General features: G+C 40.5%; 3 protein-coding genes across 3 annotated transcripts; all 3 read right to left on the bottom strand. All coding sequences in view use genetic code 11, as the record gives it.

Moving 5' to 3' along the window:
• Window positions 1-205: 205 nt before the first annotated feature.
• EGR_04191 (snRNA-activating protein complex subunit 3) lies at window positions 206-2,972 on the bottom strand (the record flags this gene model as incomplete). Its single annotated transcript, XM_024493440.1, has 7 exons — window positions 206-351; window positions 418-496; window positions 749-974; window positions 1,642-1,809; window positions 2,011-2,246; window positions 2,398-2,707; window positions 2,776-2,972. The coding sequence occupies 7 exons, from the start codon at window positions 2,970-2,972 to the stop codon at window positions 206-208; spliced, it is 1,362 nt and encodes a 453-aa protein (XP_024352141.1).
• Window positions 2,973-8,394: 5,422 nt separating this feature from the next.
• EGR_04190 (hypothetical protein) lies at window positions 8,395-14,052 on the bottom strand (the record flags this gene model as incomplete). Its single annotated transcript, XM_024493439.1, has 8 exons — window positions 8,395-8,476; window positions 8,520-8,671; window positions 9,211-9,266; window positions 10,480-10,582; window positions 10,894-11,851; window positions 12,021-12,166; window positions 13,036-13,135; window positions 13,901-14,052. The coding sequence occupies 8 exons, from the start codon at window positions 14,050-14,052 to the stop codon at window positions 8,395-8,397; spliced, it is 1,749 nt and encodes a 582-aa protein (XP_024352140.1).
• Window positions 14,053-18,061: 4,009 nt separating this feature from the next.
• On the bottom strand, window positions 18,062-25,787 carry EGR_04189 (Epidermal growth factor receptor kinase; the record flags this gene model as incomplete). The annotated part of the gene is made up of 4 exons (XM_024493438.1): window positions 18,062-19,183; window positions 21,298-21,373; window positions 23,924-24,005; window positions 25,778-25,787. 4 exons carry the CDS (start codon window positions 25,785-25,787, stop codon window positions 18,062-18,064), a joined length of 1,290 nt encoding a protein of 429 aa, XP_024352139.1.
• Between the last annotated feature and the right edge of the window lie 251 nt (window positions 25,788-26,038).

Raw genomic sequence — 26,038 nt, 5'->3', positions numbered from 1 at the left:
ACGTGTTATCTGACAAGCGTTTTCGCTACCTCAAGTTGTCCCCGGCTATTTTAGCTGTGGACATCGGAAGTCGAGTCATTGTGTTCTGAAATACATTTAAGAGAATCATTGTGCCTTGTGTACAGGGGTTGTCGTCGGGGCGGAGCGAGGTGGACGGCATGAAATGTGAACGTTTGTAAAAACACCAAGGCCGTTTCTCGGCATGCTAAGGAATGTCCTGCGCGCCGGCCGCCTCTGCCTTCATTCTCCTCACTTCTTCTTTGAGCTGTTTCACCACTAGGGCTAGGGCCGTGGGATCAGCACCATTTTCTATGAGTCGCAGCGATGCTCGGAGTTCCTCCTGACTCAAACCTAAAATCGTAAAACCTGGTAAAGATGCGTAGGGCAGAGCCCCCAAGAGTCAGGGGAATCGCTTACCAGTGCCTAGCTCCTTTGAGATTTCGTACAGAATTCCGAACACTTCCGCGTTCACAGAAAGCTCATGTAAATCGGACATCTGGGCAAAATAATTTACATCGACCCATTAGAGAGCACCCAACCTGGGGGTACGCGTTCAACCGCCATTTTTTGCAATAACCTATGCGTGATCACAGGACAGCAACAAGAACCGTGTTTTATGGACTAGCAAAATAAAAGAAGAAACAGTAACAGCATGAATAAAATATATTTACAAACTTAGGTCAGTACAAATTCGAGCAGGAAAAAAACAGTCTCATCGGCAGAACTCATAGCCGAAAAATTTTTGCACACGGAAGCGAGGATGGATCTTCTCGCCGTCAGGAGTGTAAAGGAGGTAGCGCAGGCAGGTGATGCAGAGCATGGTGGGATCCTTGGGAAGCAAGTCGCCGGCGTCGTGCACCAGCCACTGCGCCCGCAGGCTGTTACACGCCTCACATGACATCCGCTTTTGCGGCGCCTTTCCCGTACACTTGGGATAGGCCGACACGGACTGTGCGCAGGTCCGGTCGGTCAACCTAAAGGTCATGTAAAACTACGTCCTCTGAAGTGGCTGGGGTATCATTGCTCAACAACCATACTACTGTTTTGACTTGCTATTTGGTAAACGACTATCAAATTTGTGAAGAAGCTATTATAAGTGGATGGGTATGCACACCATCCCCCGTTTTCAACCTTAGAGGATCGTCCCGAGGGGCGATGTGAATCTAATTTTCCATGTGCCTCCTACGTGGGCACTTTTACGAAAATCAGTATTCAAACAAACCATGGCACTCATCTCTCTAGACCTTGTCGTGGTAACTATGTTCACTGCAAAAAAGTACATTGATAATTTCAGAACCACAAGTGGAAAGGCTTTGTTTGGCGTGATTAGGGAAAAATTGTTCAGTAGAGATAGAAGATGAACACATCTCTCCATTGTCCACTCCAATATTGCTGCGAAGCACATCCGCCTTAACGTCCTGGAAAATGCTGAGTGCTTTGAACAATCAACCGTTCAGACTCCGACCATTCGACACGTGTCTCGAGTGAATACTTACGAGTAACCGTAAAAACATAGCGTTTAAAAATCGGAATAAAAACTAGTCAGCAAATCGTACATTGGAAGTTCAACCATAAAAATGCTCAATTTTTGCGCACTGTTAAGGCCATGAAGTCAGAAAGTGTTAACAGAGTACCACACACCTCATCGTGGTGAAGATAATAATGTGTTCGCAGTTCCCTTGGTGTAGGAAAAGATATGGCTTTCCTAGCGTAACAGTAAGGTCGCCCAACACGTGATCAGCCATGGTAGAAGCAGAATAGGTCTCAGTAACCCTCTCCTTACGATTTTCTTGCCATTCAATGACGGGGCTAGGGAATGGGAACATTGAAACCCGTATAAAACGCATTATGACGACCTCAAGTAGCCCTAGTAAATCTACTGTAGTGTAAAATAAACAACAGCTGCAAAAACACTCGGTATTCAGTCAGAAAATGCTAAGGAAAATGGTTCCAGATTATGTTTCAATATAAGGAATTTGGGGAACGGGAATACAAAGAAGGTAAACTTACGTGCTCAATCTGGTGGCTCTGGGATCGCGCAAATCATCGTAAAAGACTCCTTCAATAAAAAAGTAGGAAGAAGGATACATGGCCCGGGCAGGAATATGCACATCCGGATTGTCGATAGCTTCTGAACAGTCACCCAAATAGATCATATCCTGAGGACACTTTATCGCATCCCGCAAAGTGCTTAACATCTGAGAACCCAAAATTTCAATTCGCTGTTCCATCACCATTGTCCAGGGCTACAAAGGCAAGCAACGTATCAGTATTGGACGAATAACGTAAGGAAGCGATTAGCAGATTGAACATATGAATTAAAAAAGCAATTTAGAGATGACATTTCGCAAAGACTTGCACATCACGATGTGAGCATGATATACGGGGAAAAATTACAGCATTACTACAGTCGACGACGCTGAGTGCGATAGGTCGGTATACGAATACCGTGAGAACAACGTCTTGAATTGGCAAGCCACAGTCAAAGAGACCATCTGGCGAGTTCAGATATCCCATATCCACGAGGGGTCTCCTAAAGCGGCTTCGTATGCCCAGTGAATTTTTCTCAATATCTTTTTCAGAAAGGTCCTTTGGAATGGCCTCCAGCGTTTTGAGTGGCTCTAAGTGGCGACTCGCTCGATCTGGCAAAACATGAAGCAATTCGTCCAGAGTGTGAAACTCGTCCTCTACGTATAAATTGTCTAGGCTAGAATGAAAAGCATACTTAGTTCCAGAAGAGAAGTAAAACCAGACTCAACCAGCAATAAGACGCACTCGCAATCCTTTTGTAATTCCTCAAACAACTCTTCACTCCCCAATAGGGATATCATATGGGACTTGAGTTGCGAGTCAGCTTCTTTTTCCGTAACACAGAAGAATTCGTCCGGGAGCTCTGTGAGAAATTGCTGGAGTAAATCTTTGGCATTTGTCGTGGGACATGGAATGGTAACATACTCGTGAACGTCGGTCATGTTTCCAAACAAGGCGGAGTTGGAGAAAAGCGCGGCGTGTCTAAACAAAATAATAAAATGACAAATATTTTTGTTATCTCATCCACAAACTGCAGTTTTTAAAATATTTCTAAAATATTAGAGACTCCATGGTCCAAAAGTGGATTTTACTTGGGTCTATTGTATCATTCGTTTCATTCCTAACAGTGAATCAGCCCCCTATTCAGTAACAGTCTTGTATTTTTACTTTGCCAACATTCGCCTTCGAAAATTGGCTTTAGAAGCCTACCATGTAGTAGTAGTAATAATGGGAACCCAGGGTGACCTCAATCGAGTTTTCCCGTCAGTACAATTAGAGGTGCAGAAACAGTCATTCAAGGCAAACGGGATGGTGAGAAATACTAGGTCTCGTGGCAATTATCACAGTTCCTCAATGAACAAACTGAAGTTGAATTACTTGCTTATGGGTTTGAAATCGGTTCCTCACTTAATTGACTTTATCTTATTTAAAAACTCTGATTGTAGTCTTTGTTTCGGCTGGTTTATAGTTCCATTCCTTTTGAGCGTATGTACTTGAAATAAATCCAAATAACTAAAATTACATTTGTTCGGCAATGTGGAATCCCCACAATCGCCAATATTTACTAAAACACCCTCTTTTTGCATGTCTGGTACCTTGTGGTTTGGGAAGCAATCGCGCCTAAAAGTTTTTTGTTGAAAATGATTTCCGGAGAATTCTCCACAAAACTTAAAAAATGTTTTAAAGCCCTTGTAAGACGTGGTCATCTTCAACCAAACAAGTAACATTAAGCCCTTTATAACAGATAACTAACTAGTAAATGGTTTATTTCATTTAAGTGAATAATTTTTCCTGCTGAATACACCCCAACTGACAAAGCGCATGTTTTAGAAAAAAGTCTCGAATAATAGTATTTGGTGGACTTATCCACACTTCTCATTCAGTGAGATGAAACTTCTGAGCTTTGTATTTCGGTCCTCATGGGTTTGGCAGATCACGAACCATCTCCTCCGACCTAAACACTTCCCGCATTACATGTCAGGATTCCCGGCACTGATGGGGTAATGCTGCAGCCCAATGTTTTTAGTCTCTTTATTGAATTTACTAACTTCTTGACTTATGAAGGGAAATTGTTTTATGATACTGCAGGCGTTTTTACCACAGTAATCAATTTCTCACGGCTTAAAAGTGCTATATAAAAAGAGATAAGAGGTGTTTAATGAAAATCTCCGTAAACCCATACTGAGGATAGGTGTAATGATAAATGCAGGCATGATGAGGGTCAAGTAACAGCTAAATTAAAGTCGGTATGACGTGTTGTAGTGCATGAGAAACATGCCATATAGTGGGGTTCGTCTGTCCATCCAGCAAAAACCTCACCTATTTAAGGTTTCACTGTCAAATTAGTGGGCATGTGTGTGTGAATATTGGCTACTTAGCAAGAACCATACTGAAACTGCTTTGTAGTCCGCTTCTAAGATAAAGCCGTGATTCCTCGTGCCTGTTGTACCTGCAAACCAGAACCAAACCACTATAAAGATTGTCTGAGAGTTTTCATTGCAGAAACTAATATCATGTGCAAATTTTAAGAAGTGTGGATTCTTTTTGTAAGATTAATTTTAAATGAGACTAAGGACGCTTGCACCCCTACTTTCCAAGATATCTGCAATTGAGAAAATACGAAAAAAGTGCGCCAGAGTTTACTGGTGAGGTGACTGCAGTTTATGTGACAATCAAGATATGGAATGGTGATTTTTAATTATCCGATTCTGGAAAAAAAGTGCCATCTAACCATCCTTTCCAGTGAAAAGTAGGCTCTTGTATTCCTTTACGATCAGTCTGGATAAAAAGGAGTTTGAACAGCAAATGTTGCATAAATTTTTAAACTTCGGTATTATTAATGCTGTTGTAAGTCACGCCATTTAAATGAGGTTTTCAGCTTTTACACGTTCAACAACATGTTGATCGAAAATATACGCTATCATTTCCTGAAACCCTGGACTTTGTTTTGCTGTTCGCAACTCCTTCCTATTCTAAAATTCCTTCAGTGGGTAATCGAATGATTATGATATTTTCCATGTCGTTTTAGACTATAATAAATGCCCGGCGGTACTTAAACTGTATCCGCTATTACTGCAGTGCATCGAGTCTTCCCCAAAGTCGAAAAAAGTCTTGACTACATTACCAAAGCACAGAAGAGCTGAGGCTACCGGCATGACCCGGAGGCGTAACCGGCAAGAAAAAGTACAATCTTCGGGGAATTAAGCGGCTGCTTATTCAAACGCAGAGTTAAATGAGTCATCAAAGCATTATATAAGCCATCTTCTCTTTTGAGCGTCTCCGGCTCACCACAACGTTTGGGGCGCTGCGGAACAACCTCACGAACCAACCGTTCCCCTTATTGGGTTCGGGTGCAATTGATGAGGTGCCTCACCGCAAAGTTACTGCTACCTCTTGGCGTTTCCACTAAGTCTGGAGGTCTGTCCAGTTTGGGAATTGTGTTTGCGGAAAGGAAGGATGTGCTGGCCATCTCGTATGCCCATCGCTAATCGTCAGAACACTGGCCAAAAAAGCCGAGTTAGTTAATAAGGGACGGTGCTTGAAAAGATTTTGGGGATAAGGTTTTGGGCCAATTCCTCCTTGCCAGATTGGTCTTACTTCAGTGTTGCCCAGTAGAGGAGGTATCGCCTCTTTACTTAGTTGATACCTTCATGCAGGCACCGCAGACAGCTCCATAACGAATCGTTCCAGATGATTCATAGCCAGTGCCGCCTCCGATGTTGATGGCGTTCCGGCAGAACGGAAAACTGGATAGTTGGCAAAGGTAGACATCATTTCCAACTCTTCTGTTAGGAGTCGTTGCAGATTCTCCCAACACCAGCAGATGGCTTTGTTCCGTCGCGTTAAGGTTTACTATTCAGGAATGGAAATCAGGGTTGTTGTACTTTGGGATCGGATTCCCTGCCATCCCGAGTCGTTTTCGAAGTTATGTAAAGCTAAAACCGTATAGCAGAAGGCATCTTACGGACGTGCACAAGAGTTTATAAACCTGTCATTGTTGATTGCTTGTTAAGGTTGACATAAGCTTTCTCAAAAGAGGTATCAAAAGATGTATTTATTGCATCGGAAAATTTTTAAATCTTACATTGATAAAAAATTTTGACCTTTTGACTAATATTCGCCAATTTTGCATTCACTCTGATGGCACGGATATGGCGCAACTTTTCAACAGTTAAATAAAGTGTTATGTAGGATTCTACATCATTTTTATTGGTTCTTTGCATACTGAGCTTTACCATAATGTAAACCTTACTATTCCCTACTGAAATTTCATCTCAACGGTCACATCTTGAAAGTTACTCCTGTCATTAAAAGCAGATTGCCAAAACTCTGTGAGGGTGGATTTGAAGCGCCCGTTGGAAGTGAGTGGTGGCAGAAGTGCAGGTGGAACGAGCAATTATGGTTCAGCAAGGAGGTGAGGCGTCGTGGATAAGGAAACTGGTGCCTACTCTCTATGCCATGATCTGATTAGAAGTGACATTTTAAGTTTATGGCTGTGTTTGGTTATGCTGGGCCTAAAAAACCGGTGGCAACGCCAAAGTGCGTTCTGCACTTAGCGATGCCACCAAAGATGATGAATTAAGATTGAATTAATACCACTTCAAATTTGATTAAAAGTTGATAGCAAACTCACATAATCTATGCTTCAGCCGAATTTAAGTGGCAAACTTCAATTATACCTCAAGGAGATCCCTTTGGTAATAGGTTAGCATAAAATATTTATTTTGCTTTGTGCTAGTGTTGTGAGGAGGATCGGGTAATGTAAGGCTTACGGGAATAAAATAAAGACAGCTTAGGCCTTCTTACAAATTAATGACCTTTTAAAGTTGGAAGGAAGATATTTTCAAGATGTTCACTTCTGTGGAGATGCTTCAGGTAAATATGTTTGCACTAATAAGAGCTTGGACCACCTCATTACTTTGATGTTTAGTACTTGCTTGCTCAAGGAGATGCGATTTTTACTTTTAAGGGGCAATTAAATGTCAGTTTAATGAATGGTCAGGCACGTCATTTGTTATTTAATCAGGCAGGTGACAGCAGTCACCTGAAATAACGAATTGCCACTCAGTGAAATTCAGTTAAATAGTGAAAAACCATGAATGATTCTACTCTACGATAAATTACTTGAATAGTTCTGCGATGCGTGAAATTTTCAAAGAGGTGGTGCAGTTGACCACTGGGTGCTTTTCAAGATCTCCTAATGGCGATATCTGTCAAGCGCATGCCGTAATTAGCGCCTCATTCAATTTCCGGAACTCGGTGCCACCTGCAATATTAACAGCTTCGTCAGTGTAACGTCTTTTGGATTCTTCCCACTTTGTAAACGCGTCGAAACGCCTTCTCCCCGTCTACTAATTCACGACTGCGTAAAAATCAGACTAGCATGAGGAGCACGATTACTCATTTTGGGGAAGAAGATACCGGTGACTTAGTCAGAAAGTTTTATTTCACCTTCCAAACTGGCAATCCTAGTTAGAATGAGCTTTTTTCTATCAAAAAACGGGTGGTAAATATTAAGGCACCAATGGTTCCCCATACCATCAAAATTTGCAATTGTGCACAGATGTAGTGAATACTGAGTCCATTCTGGAACACTGTAAGGTAATTCGGGTGTCCCCCGAAGCAATGCAGACCTCTCGTAATTGTGGACTGTGAATTCGTGACTATTTTTTGCAAAAACTCCCTCAACCTTGACTAGTGTTTGCTCATTTAAACCTACAAGGTATTTTCTAAGAATACTGACAATTCCTTATTAGAAAGGCTTCAGATTTCTCAGTAATTTGCAAAATGGCACTCCGAGTTCAAATGCTTCGGATAGCAAAGATTACCACTGACTGGTAAAATTACATTATTCTCATACGAGGCGAAAGTATTCTGGGAAAAAGTACGATCCTAAGTCTTGCACATATGGTAAAATCATGCACTGTAACATTTTCATTTTTTTTTCTTCTGCCTCCAGTTTCAGATTCCTGGGTAGCCAATATTGGTTAGTGGGAGACATCATGTACTGTGGTAATGAAAAGAGAGAATCGCAGTTTGTCTTCTCCTCGGAGCCTGATAACTCCTTACCGCTCACGAAGTTGGTCCGATCCTCCCATTCGCCATCGGAAAAGACGTGTTTAAACATATTTTGAAAACAACATTTCCCTTGCATGAAAGACTTTAGGTTGCGTCAAGCAAATGGGCCTAAAGATTTAACGAGCCGAGAATATGAAGTCAAATTAACTTCAAAAATCGCTTTTTAAACAAAATAAATTACATTTTGACCACAAAAGGCAGTGGTTCTTCAGTATTCATGTGTGATTTTGACTGTACTTACGGATTAAAGAAGTTAGTAAGGTGAGAAGTGAAATTCAGGTGTGTTTAAATCAGATTATCTTTTGGAAAGCAATAAAAGTTAGAAAAAACGGGCTTCATTTCATGTTTTGGTTCACTGAAAGAATAACTATTACAAGTGGAGTTTTATTCTACAGCTCAAACACTAAAACCTCCTCGTGGCTAATTTTAAAGTGGGATTTTCTCCACCTTGAACATAACACCTTAATGCTACTGCCTTCATGACCTCCAAGGAAGGAATCTGTGCTAGAGTAAGCACTCCTTTTCTTGTTTCAAACGTCACTTTTACATCTATAATTTCAGTCTATTCCAGGCAATGCTTGACGAGGCTTTGAAAGCTTTCTTCTGTTCAAGAATCGTGACTATGCGACATAGTGCATTGATGCTAGAGGCAGACCACCTCAACCTGATTCCTGCAATGTCACTTAGAGGTCAGATGTAACCTGCTCTCCTGTCGGTGTGAATTCGGATGCCTCATTAGCAAACTCGAGCTTGGGTTTCACACGCTCAGGAGAATCCTCAAGGCACGTTGGGGTTAATAGTTGTTTATTTTAAAGCATTACTGTCTTCCTCCTTACCCTCCTTAAGCAATCCTGCCTTTCTAATTTACCTTGCCGTTGTATTTTCACATCACAAGAGCCTTCTGAAAAGAGGGCCATGTCACTCCTATTTTCCCCATGAGAGTTTCTGTCGTAGCTTAGGGTTTTCTTGCCATCTCTACAAAAGTCGAATTTAGGTACTGCTGCGGAGATGCAATTCTATTTTTTCAACTATTCACTATCTATTGTTTATGAAAAGACAAGGGTTTGTAAAATTGAATGCTGACCAAGTTTTTTATCTAACCATTATTTGCCCACCTCCAAATATTCCAGAAGTTGTTGCTATGCTCCTCCACTGATCTAGGAGGACAAAATGAAGTTAATTTATTGTAAATGTGGCGTATGAAATTTAATTACATTTCAATAGGAATTTTTGAAACATTGCATTAAGTTGTCAATTGGAATAGAGTAGGAAAACCCGAAATTCTAGTTATATAATTGAAGCTTTGTTCAAGACAGATTAACATAGCCTTCTTTAGCCCTCAATAATGGAATACCCTAGGTCATGACCCAGGATTTGTTCTGGGGATCTTTAACCGATAATTATTCAACCTCCTATAAGAAGCCATTTACACGTTAGGAGTGGTTACTACTCTCAGCATAAAGTATTTTTATAGAGAAGGATTAAGTGCATTAAGAGGGAAGCAAAAAGAGGATCAACCTAAGTGATCCAACTTTCTTCAAGCAGGCGCAACCCACTTCAGAGGTTGTTGCACCTACGAAAGTCCTGCTGAAACCCCATAGCATAGCAACGAAGTCTCATACACCTTCTTAGCCAACCGTTCCCACGAGTAGAGGAGAAACTCAATTACCCTCAATTATTGTTAATGGAGTCAGGTATCACAGATAACGCCGTGTGGATTTGAAACTATCAAACACACTTAAGTACTTTATTTGTACTAGTATAATCCAACTCTACATTAGAAAGTGGGAGTGCTAATAGTACCATCATACTCACTTAATCTACTAGAAAATAAACGTTCAAGTCCAGGTCATAAACATGGTAATGCTACTTTTAGGGTGGAAGTTCTTCGGTTACTAATTTTCAAATCTAATACGTGTATTTTAAGCATTTCCAAGCATTTATTCTTCTGACTTGAATGTTAACTTTATAGATGGTTCACGGCTAGTATCGCTTCAGGTGTCAATAGGATCCCTGCGGACAAGCAGACATCATTTTCAACTCTTCTGTTAAGAGTCATTGCAGATTCTCCCATTCGTAGCATATGTTCATCTTCCGTCACGCTAAGGTACAGAATTTAGTAATAGAAATTAGAGGTATTTGCCTTTTAGCATCGAATTCGCTCTCTGCTGCCACCAATGTAGTGCACTGAGTCTTTCCTAAAGACGAAAGAAGTTACCCCACAGAAACAGCAAAGGTATTGCTGATGTAAAGAAGAGCTAAGGATGGTGGCTACTAGCACTACCCAGAAGCCAGGCCGCTCCGTGACAACACAATGGCTGAGCCCTAAGTAATCCTTTCCTAAAACCGAGAGTAAAAAAACAGTATTACAGTATTCAGCGCAGGTTTTGAACACATCAATGGGGAATATGACATGGGCACCTACTATTTTTCTGTCAAGTACTTCCGAACAACTTGGAGAATATCCAAAGAACTATTTATTAAATTATAAACAAATTTATGTTTCAAAAATAAAAGAATTTGATGTTTATGCAATTGGCTGTACTGCTAAAGAAGTGTTCATTCAACAGGTCGGTTAGCCTTTAATTTAATACGTATCCTTTTGTTTTGTTGTTCAATCATAGCGTTAACAATGCGGTCTAATTCCCTGTCTTTCTGTTGAGGTGTCAAGGTCTCGTCATGGGTGACTCGTCTAACCCATCCCAACCAATCAAAGTTGTCAGGCTCCAAAGTGCCTTCACTCTCTGATAGACTTAACTTCCTATTTTCTTCTAGACACTTTACCTTTTCAAGCTCCTGATTTGATTGTTGGGTCTTTTGATTGTCGACCTCTTCCACGGTTTTTCTTGAGTCAGTTTTAATCTGACTCTTCAAGCACATACTGGTACTGCTTAAATCTACTTGATGCTTTGTCTGTCCATCCGCCAGGACACAGTCGTGCTCTGCCTTTGGTAAACAACTTTTTAACATCGGCCGATTTGTAGTTTCAGCTGAAGATGAGAGAGGGATCTCATTCCTTCTGATATTTCCCATTCTCACTCGTTCAAGTTCCTTGATTAATTCACTTGTGGCATTCTGCAGCATTTCATCGGTGAAAACATGTTGGTCGGCTTTGGGTGGGTTACATCGGGTGTCCAGTCTTCTTCGTTTATTTGGACTACAGCCGGAGTTGTGGCAGACTTTTATCGAATCAGTAATGCGGTTCAGTTCTTCTTCAAAGGCAGCCATCAGAATGCTAGTTTCCTTACATCTCTTCTCCCCTACTTGATCCTCGAAATTCACGGTGTTTGAGGCGCTACTTTGGCAATCGCCATAACCAAATGTTCGCGGGCCAGCGGGTTGTGATTGTTTAGTGCTCTTCCCTTTGATGTGCTCACAAGGCTGGTTACTCTGCAAGATTTCCAACAGCTGAAGTTTTTTAGATTCTGGAATTGGTTCATAATTTTGGAAATTGGCATGAACGAGTAAGTCTTTGTTTTTTCTTTCTCTCACGTCTAAAGTTTGAGTTGATACAGCTTCTGTCACTGCTCCTACCTGCACAGTTGATTCAGTTAATAAACATATACGAGGCCGGATGGTCAAGGTAACCAGCTTCGATATTTCAAACGATTTCTTTTGACAAAAGCCAACATTTTCCTTTCTCAAACTATTTTCCTCAGTCTGCATAGATGAATGCCTCTTGGGGTGAAGATGAGGGGAAATATTCACAATTTTTAGCTCTGAGATGACAAAGACTTTATTTCTTAAAGAAGTAGAAGTTTTAGAGTTTTGAGCCGCGATTATCTTGTCCAATCCACTGGTGGAGACCCTCCTTCTCAGGATAAGATGTTTCCACATTTTCCAAGGCGCAGTGCCTGTTTGTTCGTGTCTACCATGAGGATCGGATTTGCTCGCAGAGCAATCACCATTACCCATTTTTATCACGAGTTAAATAGAAATTTCCAATCGATAATTCGACTTTTAGCATTGTAGTTAACAGTGTTGTGACCTCAAAGTATCGATTTTTAATTGGTGAGTTATCACGCAGTGATAGGTTGCAGAGACACTGTTCTTTCGCCTACGATAAATGCTTTTTCTATGCTGTGTTCTGCAAGCCAGAAAAACAGCATTTTATCGTGCGATTGAGGCGCGTATTGGTTTCACTATTTATTGCCCTGTGAATTAACTTTTTTATCGTAAAAAGGGCCAGTAATTAAGCAGAAATCTTAGCAACTTCTTCTTGTCCTAGTAACGTGTTGAACGACTGGCTGGGTTGGTTTTATACTTTTCTTTATTTGATTTAACATTCAGATGTCAATGCTGAAAAAATGCATATTTTTGCCACTGATTGATGATCTGAATTAAATTTGGCTTATTTAAAAATCCTTGATTGCTTAAAGCCAAATCTTAAATAAGAATATCGCCCTTCTGAAAAAGCTTGGTCTACCTCGAAGTCGAAAGGAGCCACAATACTGAGGAAGAAATTGCATTACCAACGCACAGAATTAATGAGGGGCTTCCAACATGTTTTTAAGTGCATTAGCGGAGCCTTAAGTGTCCACTTTCCCAAATTGAAGAGTTAACCAAGTAAAGTATAACAATTAAAAATTTTCATATCTTTGAAATAAAGCTGATAGAGGAAGTGGAGTATTAATGCAGCATTCCTCTCTAAATTTCAAGTATTGTTTCATTTTTACTATCAGGAGAATGGTTAAGTGATTTGTATGCTTGTTCTAAATGACTAGCACCGAATAAATCGGAAATAAATAATTACCTATCAACGAACTGAAACACCCCAAATCATGTTTTAATGCGTTAGTTGTTTTTTTTTTAACTCCCGGTTTGGGAAGAGGGACCACTTGGGTGCTTCACCAGTGTACTTTCGCCGGGTGGACTGGCCTTCGGGCCATGCCAGTAGCCTGCAAGCCCTTCTGATGTCGAATTTACATATTCTGCCCGAGTATTATGTCGTCGTTGGTCTTCAGTGAAGTACTCAGGGTCTATAATTGGGGTATTTATGATAATTTGTTTTATGCTTATATTTAGTCTAAAAAAATACTTTTGAAGTTAATTTTCAAACTGTACGAACTCACCTTTTTTGGGTTCAACCATTATAGCAAAATTGGTTAGCTTAATCATTATAAAGGCTTATAACAGTTTAGAAAACCTGCTCTCGTTCAATGATTATGTGTTAAGATGCAAGTTTCCATTGCTTCAAGGAAGCAGCATGCTTAAAGGAGGGTGGAATTGCAGTTCTGCCGATTAAAGTCACAATGCAATCTCACACGTGTTTACGCATAAGCAGATTAACATAAGTGCCTGTGCTACAGAAAGTCTGTCTAATAGCGCCAGTCTAGTCAGCATACAAGAGTTTCTCGCACACCCTAGACTTTTGGAAAAATCCTTGAAGCAGCCAAATCATTGAGCTGTTGCCATACAGTCTTAAAAGTGCAATATGTGGCTATAATGGCATTTAGTTCTCGGTACTTTTTCTCTCTCCTAATTACTTAAGGTTTAAAAAATCATCACCTACGCAATTCTGAGTAATATATTTAAGTAGTTTGTAAAAAATGAACAAATGCGACGGCTTTTAATTAAAACTTAGCTGCTACTCATTAACTAGTGTTGTTGTAACGTAAAATCCAAGGAAGGCATTTTAGGAAGATTGTAATAGTCTAGTTGTTAATTTGTTTAATTCTTCGTTTTAGTAAAGAGGCCACTTGGGTACTTTAGCATTGTGCCTTTGCCGAGTGTGCTGGCCCCTGGGCGATGCAAGAGGCCCCAAGCCCTACCGTAGGTTGATAATATATACATATACATTCTCCCCTGGTATTGTATTCTTTCGTCTTCAGGGAAGTCTTGAGATGATAAATTGGTGGCAAAGGAAGGCGAAAATGATCTCACAGAACTTGTCTTGATTTCTGCTGATGGGTGATAAGCCGTAATTGGGCGGATGAATTGCATATACTGCGGATGGAGATTACGTGATGCCTCTTAACAGAATAGATGAAAATGTCTACCTTCGACAACTACTCCATTCCCGTGGTCTGCAGGAAGGTTATTAACAACTGAGGTCTCATTACCCGTGAGCCATCTGAAAAAAATAGTTACGAAGCTAACTTTCCTGCATGAAGAAATCAAATATTTGAAAACGCGATGCCTCGTCCACTTCTATGGTAGCTTGATAGAACTTAGATAGATATGGCTGGGCATCTCTGAAATGAGGACAACGCAGAGTGGAGAAATTCTAGCGACTAGCTATGGGCACTCCTGATGGCCAGTCCATTTCCCCTTCCCCGAATTCATTTCCCAAACAGGAAGAAAACTATAATCAAGAGAAATGTAAAGGAGAATTAGTATGTTACGGTCAAGTATTTTTGCAATTGCACAAGAATTCGATGATTGGTGAGGTTGGCTTCTGTGTATTTCTCCTTGCAGCATCAACTAAGTTTTGCGGCCATCAAGCAAAGTTAACTAAGGGAAGCGCCGAGGACGACGCTCAAAAGCGGAGAGGGGTTGCACAATACGTCGATTGCTTGTTTAACTCTCGGCCTTGATAAAGAGGTTACTTGGGTGCCCCGCCGTTGTAACTCTGGCCCACGGCCTGGCCTTTGGGCCATGCTAGTAGCCACCAAGTCCTTCTGTACGTAGGCGATGCATATTCTGCCCGAATTGTTTGTCTTCTTTCGTCTTAAGGGATGTCTTGGGGCGCTGCAAGATGACCTTATTGATAATCTTTCACAAACACTTGAAAATGCGAATACATTTTACTCAAAAACCAAAGAATAGCGAGAAATGTATGTTACTCAGTGGACTTTTAAATAAAAGAATTAAATGCGTGAATCCAATTAAAATTTTCAATCACGAGGTGTGGCACCACAATCAGAAGTCGAATGCGGCTTGATGGGGCGTCATGCACTTGAGTGGATGGGGCTCCACGCGCCAACAGCTCGTGCCTTTAGTGCCTCATCTTCTGCCTCAAGTGTGTGATCCCCTTCAGCCATGAGCAAGGTGCTTGGAATCAGTGAATAAAGTGTTTTTACCACCGCAACTTGATGTCACGTAAAAGAGCAACATGCTGAGCTCAGTATGTTCTGCGTGACAAATTAATCATCTGATGCTTTGTGTGCGATTTCCTACTTAGTGATTCCTATGAACTACACTGTCTGTTTTAAACCATAGCGATTCTTTACAATCAACACAAATATAACAGGTACTCCTAGAAAAGCAATACAATTTTATGTATCAATAGTGAACTAATTATAAATACTAATAGTAGCTTCCTCATAATAATGCTTAAAAACTGTCTCAAGTCAGTTGCATTCCTTAGTAGATTCACTATCCAGGTCATTTATAGGTATACACGATAGGAAATTGGCAGACTGACCGAACAACTACACAAGACATAGGTGGAAGAATGGCGAGGCGAATTATCTACCAATTGTTGGAATTACTTTGACCTTAAATATAATCCCATAATAGAATATGATTTATTTTTTCACTCATAATCAAAGTCAGTGGGATTCTCTATCAAGATACATGAATCAGCTAGTACTAATGAATCAGCTCCACCCATACCTGTGCGGTATGCACACAAGTGTCAAGCCGCCCCACCAAAGATACTCTTCTCACCAGATTTTGATGACATTCCACTCATTCCTACCCTAATACCTAATTTATTGTCATCTATGAGGGTAATTAATATGTTGCTTTTTGGGTATGCAGCGGTTTTAGGGGTCACATCTCTTGGAGGCGTTTTCAATTCTTCATTAGGCACTTCATGTAATATTTCACCTTCGCAAAGATACTGAAGCGTGTAATTTACCTCCCACTTTCATGATTGGATAAGGTAACCGGAATTATTTCAGCTGTGGAAATGAGCTAGGCTTTCTGAATGTGTTCAATACGCAATGCTATTTTCGCTTACATTCCAGGATTCTCCGTGTTAGTTGGGTTTGAGAGTCCGAACGTAGTCGGTTCATGGTCGACTTTGAAAGATGGTGCGTTGGGAGAAATTCTGCGTTTCCAAACAATTCGTTGTTCGAGCATTATAAGCAGCATAATACTTTGGTTATTCGTCCAACTTCATTTTGGTTTCGTGGTCACTTAAGGCCATGTCTTTGTACTTCTGCTTAGCGGAATGGCCTCCGGGACGCGAAAGAAGCCCCCAGTTCTTCTGTACGTCGGCAATACATATTCTGCTCTAGTATTATGACTTTTTCGCCTTCCGGAAAGATTCAGAGAGTTGCATTAGTGGCAATGGAAAGTAAACCCCCTTCATTCCTGAATGCTAAACCTTGATGGGAGAAAGCCCTATGGTGAGGATGGGTGAGTCCGTGACGACCCCTAACGGAAGAGTTTAAATTGACATCAACCTTCGGTGACTACTCTAGTCCCTTGATTTACAGGAATGCTATCAGCAAGTGAAGCGAAACTAACCGTAAAAACACGATGCCCCTCCACCTGTCTACCAGCCGCATAGAACCCGGATAGATGTGGCTGGGCAGCACTGAAGTGAGGACAAAGTCACAAGGATGATTTGATGGGATGTTAACACCCGTTATTTGCTTTTATGCTAGTGTTCCTACGACTGCTGATGGGCATATGAGATCGTCAGCACATTTCTCCTCCCCTTAATGTAGTTCCCGTACAAAACGATACACCAGATCCAGTAGAAATGGCAAGAAGAACCGCTGACATTGTGGTCAAATATCTCAGTTGCATGCGAATTCGATAAATGGCTCATGGGTGTTTTTTTTCCTTACGACACCAACAACACTGTGATGGCAGATGCGGGCAGTTGACCAAGGGGAGCGCGGGAGACGACGCTCAAAAGAGGGGACGAGCTACTTAATGCTTTGTTTGCTTAACTCTCGGTTTTGGCAGCGAGCCACTTAGGGCTACACCATTGTACCTCAGGGCTTAGCCAGTAGCACCCAACCCTTCTCCACACGGAGACATATTCTACTCCTGTATTATTTTTTCTTTCGTCTTCAGGAAAGACCGGAGTCGCTACAAGTGCCTCTCTTTCTTGATTACTCAATAACACTCATTACATTCTTTCGCGCTGTAATTTAAGGATTATAATAAGTTGTAATATACACATATGTGTATCAATACCAAAATTTATGCACAGCCCACTCACACAAATGGCTTACTTGCAAAAAAATCCCAGCAAAATCGTATTAAGCCAGATTCACACATCTGTACCATTTCATATAACTTAAAAGCAAATATATATACATATTATATATATATATTTGACAATTTCGTAGCGATACCAAATTCTTATTCGTGATTAGCTGCTACGTGACTTCAGACGCCTACCTCTTAAGGGCTCTTGTCCACAAATTCAATGCCAAAACCTACCATTAAGAAGTTGACGTAAAGTGCTGAGATTCAACATTAAGTCTTCGCTCAACAAATTCCAAAATTTCTATTATTTTAAGGTGCTTCATCTCAGTTCTGATCTAGTTATCCACCTTTTGTTCAATCAAACTTTAATACAGCAAAAAACCACCTAATACCTCGATTCAGATTCTTCTCATTTTTCTATATTGTTACATTCAGGACAACTGTAGCAGCAGCAGAAGCAAGATTACGCCGTAATTACTAAAGGAATCAAGGGTGTAAATCTGACTTAGATATCTCCTCAAAAGTCATTTCGATAACTCAATGATCACACCTTCTCAAGCAAGCCAATGAGATACCAGATTATAAGCTAAATCAAAGTTGAATAAACTACAAAAGAATTGAAGAAAATAAGGATGTTTTACTCCATCAACCTAAGTACATCCAGTGGAGCCAAAAATTACTTCCCACAGGTTGGTAACACGTTGTCTCAGTTCGAAGCGCCACCGTATTACTTCTTCAGAAAAAAAAATTAACTGCTTAAGATAGTTAGGAAGACAAAAGAGAAATAAGTCAATTGACAAAGTGACCATCAAGTCAAGAAACCGCCTTTCTCATTCCATCACGCATAGCCCTGGTAGTATTGCGGCGACCAGTTGTAGTACATGGGCGCTTGTGCGTACTGCGGTTGCTGTAGCTGGGTGTAGGCAGACAGCTGGGGTGTGACCTGTGCGTTGGGGGGAAGCACAATCGAGATTTGCGGCTGATTATTAGGATCGTAGTAATCATCCGCTGACTGCTCCTCAGCCATTTGGGCAGGCTGTGGGGCTTCCTGTTTTGGTGCCTCAAGCAGAATTATCATCGGTTGTTGCGGCTGTTGGGGCTGCTGCAACTGCTGTGATTGTTCCTTTTTACTCGATCCACGATGTGACATTTCTGTTATTGAAGAGCGGGCTCGTGAATGAGCTGACGAGTAACAGCACACGCTCCTGTACCGACAGTTGGAGTTTCTAGCTCCGCTATGGCAGCATTGTCCCGATGGGTGTGACGGTGTCGACGGTTCCGGGGGTTTTGAAGGCTGAGGCACGGAACGGTGAGTAGAGCGTTGTTGTTGTGGTTGTGGTTTTGGACGTCGATGTCGAGAGGGAGGCTGCTGACGCTGAAACGTCCTCTCGTACCCGCCGTCAGAGATCCACGAGGCGACGCCTGAAGATGAGCTAGTCTTGGAAGTGCGGGAGCTGCCTGATCCGTCGGAGTACACTGGAGATGTGTCCCGTTTGCTCTGGTGCCTCGACTTTGCACGACGATAGTGGCGATGAGGCTGCACTTCCCGAATGACCTCCTTCACCACCGTATGGTAGGGTGGTCTATCATGGTAGCTCATGGGAGGAGGGAAAATAGGTTGAGGGGGTGGGACAGGAGTGACTTTCTGTTCGCTCTGTGCAGGAACCAGAGATTCGGGCTTTTTCGGTGGAGGAGTTGACTCTGATGGCGGTATGGTGGGTAGTGGTGTGACTGGCTTCTTCGGAGCACTTGACTTAACCTGCTCTTCAACTTCTTGATGCTGAACTGAGGCCTTGACGATTACGGGTACCTTCACAACAATAGGATCAATGGGTTGGTCGTTAAACCGTTCGGCCTCCTTGGCGGGATTTGGAATAATCTCGAGATGCGTCTTTGGGACGTGTCCCGTACGACCAGAGGGGGCTCGCAGGCACCACCAAGAACCCACGTCATCCAAAACCTGGGAAGAAGTGGAAAAAATACTTCTTTTTCGACTCGACACTGTTAATATCCGAAAGTGTCAGGAGACTTAGCATCAGTAAAAGTAGAACATATTGTCGAATTTTTGGTGCGATCTAAAAAATGAATCCATTCGAATAAGAAGAAATCCAATGATCTGTTTACAAGAATGGCTAATTGCCAAAAGATGAACCAATGCTTTGCGGTAATTAATTAGACCTAGACCTGAAGAATTTCGTCCATTTATATTTTTAGATATGTTATCGATTTACATAATCACAAGTCGCATATTTTTGATGATCTGAGATAGCACTTAACGACAAGGGCTTCTGTCACCTAGTGTCAATTTTCATTCCCAGATTTAATGCTAGTTGAAGTGCAAGTATTCGCCTGTCTAATGATAAGCTGATAAAAACTGATTAAATATACATTAGGAAATTTGATAAAATGAATCAGTAAGTAAATACTGGTCTTCTTTCAAACCAGGGAGCCATTCTTGTATGTCAAGGGGATTGACAGTACCTTGAGAGAAAAGTGCATAGATGATGAGGCATAAGCAATTTTACTTATATTAAAGCACTTACGAGTCATTTAGTTGATTCATTGCACGCGTATAATCAAACTCTAGCTCTAATGAACGGTGTGATTAGAGGGGAGGGGGGGGGGGGGGGTAAAANACCGAGGGAACCCAATTTCTACTTGAATTGCAATGGCATATGAAGTTTATTAAATTGAGCCCTTGCTTCAATTAGAAAAAAAACTTGATAAAATCTCAAGGCGAATTTCAAATTATCAGTGCCCATTGAAGAGATGAAGGCAGTTAGTACCTGACGTAAGTGGTCCCCCAGATGACATTATGGGTTCCACAATTGACTCAGCAACGCATAAAATAACAATGAATCTCCATACTCCCTATCTGATGCTGAGTATAGCGCTCACTGGGAAATTTTATTTCCATGAATCAAATTAACCAAATTGCGAAGGCATGGTAATAAATCTAGCAAATTTTCACACACGCCACCACTTTTCAAAGCCGTAATTAGCCAAATAATCATCCCCCTAATGACTACCGAGTGACAAGCACTCGACTGAACCAATGTCTCGATGGAAATGCCTTGCTCCCATCTCTCATATTTTCTCAACGACTTCTTTACGTAGTGAGAATTACTTGACAGAGATGCTTCAAATTCGTATCGCAAAAAACTGTCCCAATGAATTAAAGTTCCTCCACTTCTCACGTCCGCAGAACAATAATTGGCACATAACCCACTAGTCTAGAATTGGAAACCGCAGTGAGCTTTGTCAAGTACAAGATTGCTCTGACAGCACAACACATTAGTAGGCATTGGTAGGACATGATAAATATAGCAGCTTTCTTCCTCGGTGAAAGCGTTAAATTAAAGAAAAAAATTCATCCCGATTTAACTCAGCATTGCTAAGGGAGAATTATAGCGGACTAGCCTTCTAATGGCAATTTTCACAGGTCAGAAAGTGACCAAGCCTTGGGTGATTCACAACACCTCAATCAGATTGGCCAGTCTAGTGAAATCCTTATTACTTTTGTTACGATGCCATGAACCACCAGAACTGGAACTGTCACTGTCTAGGCATTAACTAAAGTGGCCAAATGTTCCCCAGTTTTACTGTTTTACCTCTATGAAGATAGTTTCACGATAATTTCAACAAAGCATAAATGTTAAAGCACTCACCTAGGACTACTTGTGTCTTAGCTGAAATCCGTATTCGGCCATTCCGTCATATTTTTTATGAAATTAAACACTCATTGTTTTGAGTCAGATTTGGTGCACATGAATTTTCTTGTGTTTAATCACAGTATTTGCAGCACACAGCCCTCAGCCATCACAGAGGAAAGGTCATGAGCCTGGGTGATCAACCAACTATCCTCAACAAATGTATATTTCCACTTTAAAGTGGCACAAGTGTGACTGATAGTTATCTACACCCATATGATGGCTTGTCGAAATGAAAAATAAAAAGAGATTATACATGTGAATTACTTGAGTTTTGCCAGTAATTTATACCATCACGACGGAGTTTGTGTTCTTGATTTAAGTGCACAGAAACAAATTTGTTTTTAGAAAAGTAACCAATTACCTCGAAAAATTCCCCAGGTTGAACCGAAAGTTCCTTATCGTTTCGTGCCCTGTAGGATTTCTGGGCGATCGCCAAACTGAAAATGGAAGGAACTCTTTACTATCGCCTGGTTTTCCCTGACTATTCCAACTGCACCCGTGTCTGCGTGGAATGACAAAATCTAGTTCATTGTGCATCAGGATCACGAAACTTAAACTAAGTTTTATCAAAACTCTGCTCTACCTTTAATCTTATTTAACATCCCTCACTGCTTCATTTAATAGTTCATAAATGATTCACCATCCAAGGAATAGCATAAATTGTCGAGGATCAGTTCCTACAAAGTCACGCCTCTGAGACATTGCTAAAAGCAGGCATCCAGCCTTAAAATATTTTTATTCCAAACACAACGCAATATTTTAACGAGGCAGTTATTATTATATTTTGACAAACAAACGCTACATCCGCATTTTTTAATCGCATTCATGAAATAAAGACATTAATGGAGTAGTAGGAAGTAACCTGTTCACTCCTGATCCGGTACCAGTTATTATTGGGCATTACGATATGCAATTGTTGGCCAAAAAGCTTTTCTTACAAAGATTTAATTTGTTTGTTAATTATCCCCTTTTTTAATTTCCAACTCGATAATTAATCAAAGTGTATTAAAATCAGCGTTCTTTTTATGACACTTTAGGGAATGAACTCCACAGTCAAATAAGCACGGCGATATAGGGGTGTGACATAAGGTCAGCAAAGGAAGTAAAGTGAGGCACCATTCGCGAAATTTACTCGACGGTAAGTCCTAACAGGTTACTAATGCCTTCATCCACACGGTGCCATCAATGCCAACTTCAAATGACGTGCTGCGTGGTTGGTTATGCGAGAGTGATGCGTCTAAAACGCCAGCCGTGAACAGGTTAATGGTTGGCGAATGATCTCGAAGTGCCCACTCACACAACTTTTGTGATAATATAATTAATCCTCATTATTTGCTCTAATTTGCTTATGTGAATGCAAGCGTGCCAAACGAAGGAGAATAACAGTTTACAGCCAGTGACGGGATGTCAGTAGAGTATATTGAAAGGGAAAAACGTGATGTATTGTAACAGTAGGCTTGATTATTAACGGCACCATGTGAATATTTGCTGCTCCAAGGGGTCCACCTTAATGCCTCTCTCTCTCTCTCTCTGGGAGGGTAGTGTGGAATGGCGCACACACTGGAAATCGTTTCAACGAGGCCATCAGTATTGATCGTCTGGTGCTTTGAAGTGCCGAAGCATTCAACCTAAGGACTCAACCTGTGGCTCATTTCCACTTTCAAGACTGTTAAAAGGCTTACGGGCTAATCACCAGGAAAATTGACGTACTGCTTACGAGCACATAAGAAACAGCTTAATCATATAGTTAACAGAATGATTTTATGCTTATCTGTGGAAATTTGAGGTGAAGCTCTTATTTAAGCAACAATGGCTCAAACGAAAACCAAACGCTAACTATCCTCTGTTTCAGAGCAACAAGCAGCAGAATTGAAGAACCTAGGTATTTAGGTATCTATGGAGTTAAAAATAGCACATCTGTCAGTTGATTCCTTATTGTTTAATTCCCAATCACAACTGTAGAGGTGCATTAATTACGCGTTAACAACCTCTAGATTAATCTAAGTGGGAGAAATGCACCAGCCTGGTAATTGGTGAACAAAATGAGCAGGGAAAATATCGATGAAAAGCTTCGGCCACTTAATCAAACAAACCCGGTAATACGTAGGTGTAATGAAAATCAATTCTGAAAGCCAACCAGGAATCCAATATTCGTTTACTTCTATTAGAAACAAATTTCCGTTTGAATGGAATTATTAAAGCCTGGAAATGACTTAAAGTGCTAAATAAAGGTTCATTCTTAATTGTAGTAGAATCCATCATGACTTTCAAAATATTTCAGTATTCGGATGCATTAGTGGGAAAGCATCGGAAAAGAAAGGCAACAAGGGAAACCAAATTCGTGTCATTAAACTGTTCAGACAATCTAACTTCTCCAGAAGGCTTTAGAGAGCTCATACTTCCGACTATGGACTATCGCTTGAGGTGAAAAGTAAAAAAAATTAGTGAATCTTTAATTTTCACTCACACTTAATTAATACCCACGTAATTTAGGCTCATGTACACCTGGATACCGCCCAGAGTGTCTTTTGACTCAGTTACACTTTACCAGTGCCATCTACTTGCATCTTAATCTACAAAGCCGCACCAGAAAACGACCTAGGCATTCACCCTTGCATATTACACCCTCTGACACAGAAAAGGGACAAAGTATAAAAAGTAGTAATGCTCAGACTACCACGCGAATTCGGTGAAAATGTGAATATAATCACATTTGCAATAATGGTTGATGCATATGCATTTTTCAAAAATGAATCTAGTGGCTTGCCACTTGAACAGCAATAAGCTTCACAATTTTAAACTAGGAAATGTGGACACCAAAGACCCTAAGATGTGGGACACAACACGTCAAGACCAGAAACTTCATGGACAAAACATAACACTGACTTGAGTAAACGATTCTCTTTCTTAGATTTTACTCCTTTAGAATAAAATATGATTCAAAGCGAAGAAGACTGGCGCTACGATAAAATGACAACGTAATATACCTTTTCATTCGTTCATGGACAGACTCAAAAAATTCCTCAAGTTCCGGCTGTGAGGGCTGCAGCGTCCGACGTGCGTGGGAATCTATAAGTCATGGTGAGATGAGGATCCTGTTTTACCTGATTTCCTTTTACCTCCCATCCTCTTTTTCATTGACTTGGTGCGTTAGAATGCTTGGAAGGTCTAGAAAAAAAATTAAAACAGGAAAACACCAAAAAATGCTTTTCATATGCAAAAAACTCGGATGGAACAGACAAATTTAACCAAGAAATAACTGTTTACATGTAAGATATGCCAAAAACTTTGCTGTTTTAGACCTCAACAAAAAATATGTAGACCTATAAGTTTGGTAAAGGCGCATTAAAATACACTATGCGTTTATATGGACCAAAGTTTAAACATTTGGTATCCCATATTTTGGTGTTTAAGTCATATCGTCTGAATAATTCAAATAGGCAAACGAATTCTTGGATTAGACTGTTTTTGAAGGATAGATTCCTACAAGCAAACAAAACTGTGCATCAAACATTACACACTCAGTAACAAATAGCGTGCACTAGACGCATCCACTGAACAATAACAAGAGTATTTATGAATCGTGTAATATGAATAGCATGCGTCTTGTAAAAAGGGCATCGTCAGAACTTCTATAAGTGAAACTTTTCCAATAAATTCAAAATACAACCCCTAGGATATCTGGAGGAAAGAAATTACCCTCACTATAAAGATGCAGTGCAAAAGTAAACCATTTTGAAAATAACACAAGAGTTACATAATGTAGAGAAAAGTGAAGCAAAAGCATAAAATAAGAAAAGAACTATCCAAAATAGCCATTTAATCAAAAATTAATTGTAAATAAGCTGCAATATCAGGCACAAAACACCTCTCTTTATGATGAACACTTTATGGATGGCCTACTTAAGGACTTGGTAAAATAAATACAGGCGGCCCGAAATTGATTATCGAAAGATGTACAGCAGTAAATGTTACACATACTATTGCTTCAAATTGCCAAAAACTCCCAAACAAACAATAGCTGTTTTGGACTATTGCGTAAAACAAGGTCAGATGAAACCAGTTGAAATTGTTGAATCAAAAAAACAGCTTATTCAGAAGCAAAAGCAGCATTTCTATAGGGTCAAAAAAGGAAAAGCGCAGAGTTCACAAACAATTTAAAGTGAGAAGTAAATCGACCACACAACCTGAATTAAAACAACCAGACTGCCCCTCAATCTTCGGGTCAGCCGCTGACTAAAGTCGAATGCGTGTTTGGATTAGTCAAACAAAAAAAAGACAGAACACAAAGACAGACTGTCCTACAAAAAAAACCTTGCAAAAATTACAATTTAGCTTTAGGGCCTTATTTGGAGTTTTCATTTTGTTTACGAAGGCTACTGAAAGAACACACTACCAGTGGAGAAAAATAATCAACCAAAAGCTTTGGCAAAACCACAAACCCAAGACCTAACAATTAAAAAATGCTTTATTTTATTGCAACCTAAAATATTTTTTAGGACCGAACTGTGCAAAAGAGTACATATTACTAACTTATAAAGACGCCAGAATCCTTTAAGATAAGAATACAAAAGGGTTGATAACTGAATAACGACTGCAGTTCTTAAGTCAGGCCATTATCATCCTGATATATGTACTTTGGTTAAAGAAATCCTTTTTCAAGTGCCAGAAATAAGAATCCAAATTCACACAAAGAAAACATCTTTTCTTAATTGCTATGTTAGATACTAATTGCACTAAAAATGCTCAAATTGACACTTATCTTTGGCATTTATAATAATAATTTTGTCTTCTGCAATACGGCTGTAAAAATGCTGCAAAACTAGACTTGAGCGACATACATTGGTCCATTCTGTTGTAGCGTCCCGACAATTCCTTGAAGACGAAAGAAGACACAATACTCGGGCAGAATATATGTATTCAGCATAGAGAAGGTGTCTGGGCTGCTGGCGTGGCCCTAAGGCCAGCCCACCCAGCGCGGTACAAGGAGGCATATCTAAAAGCACAAAAGTGGCGTCTCACCAATACCGAGGGATAAACCACTAACGTATTGCAATGTAATACGATAGTGGTTTATCCCTCGGTTCTGGTGAGGCGCCACT

Source organism: Echinococcus granulosus, assembly GCF_000524195.1.
Source record: "Echinococcus granulosus chromosome Unknown EG_S00025, whole genome shotgun sequence".
In the NCBI taxonomy this organism is placed as follows: domain Eukaryota; kingdom Metazoa; phylum Platyhelminthes; class Cestoda; order Cyclophyllidea; family Taeniidae; genus Echinococcus; species Echinococcus granulosus.
This window is presented reverse-complemented; position numbering and strand designations above follow the sequence as displayed.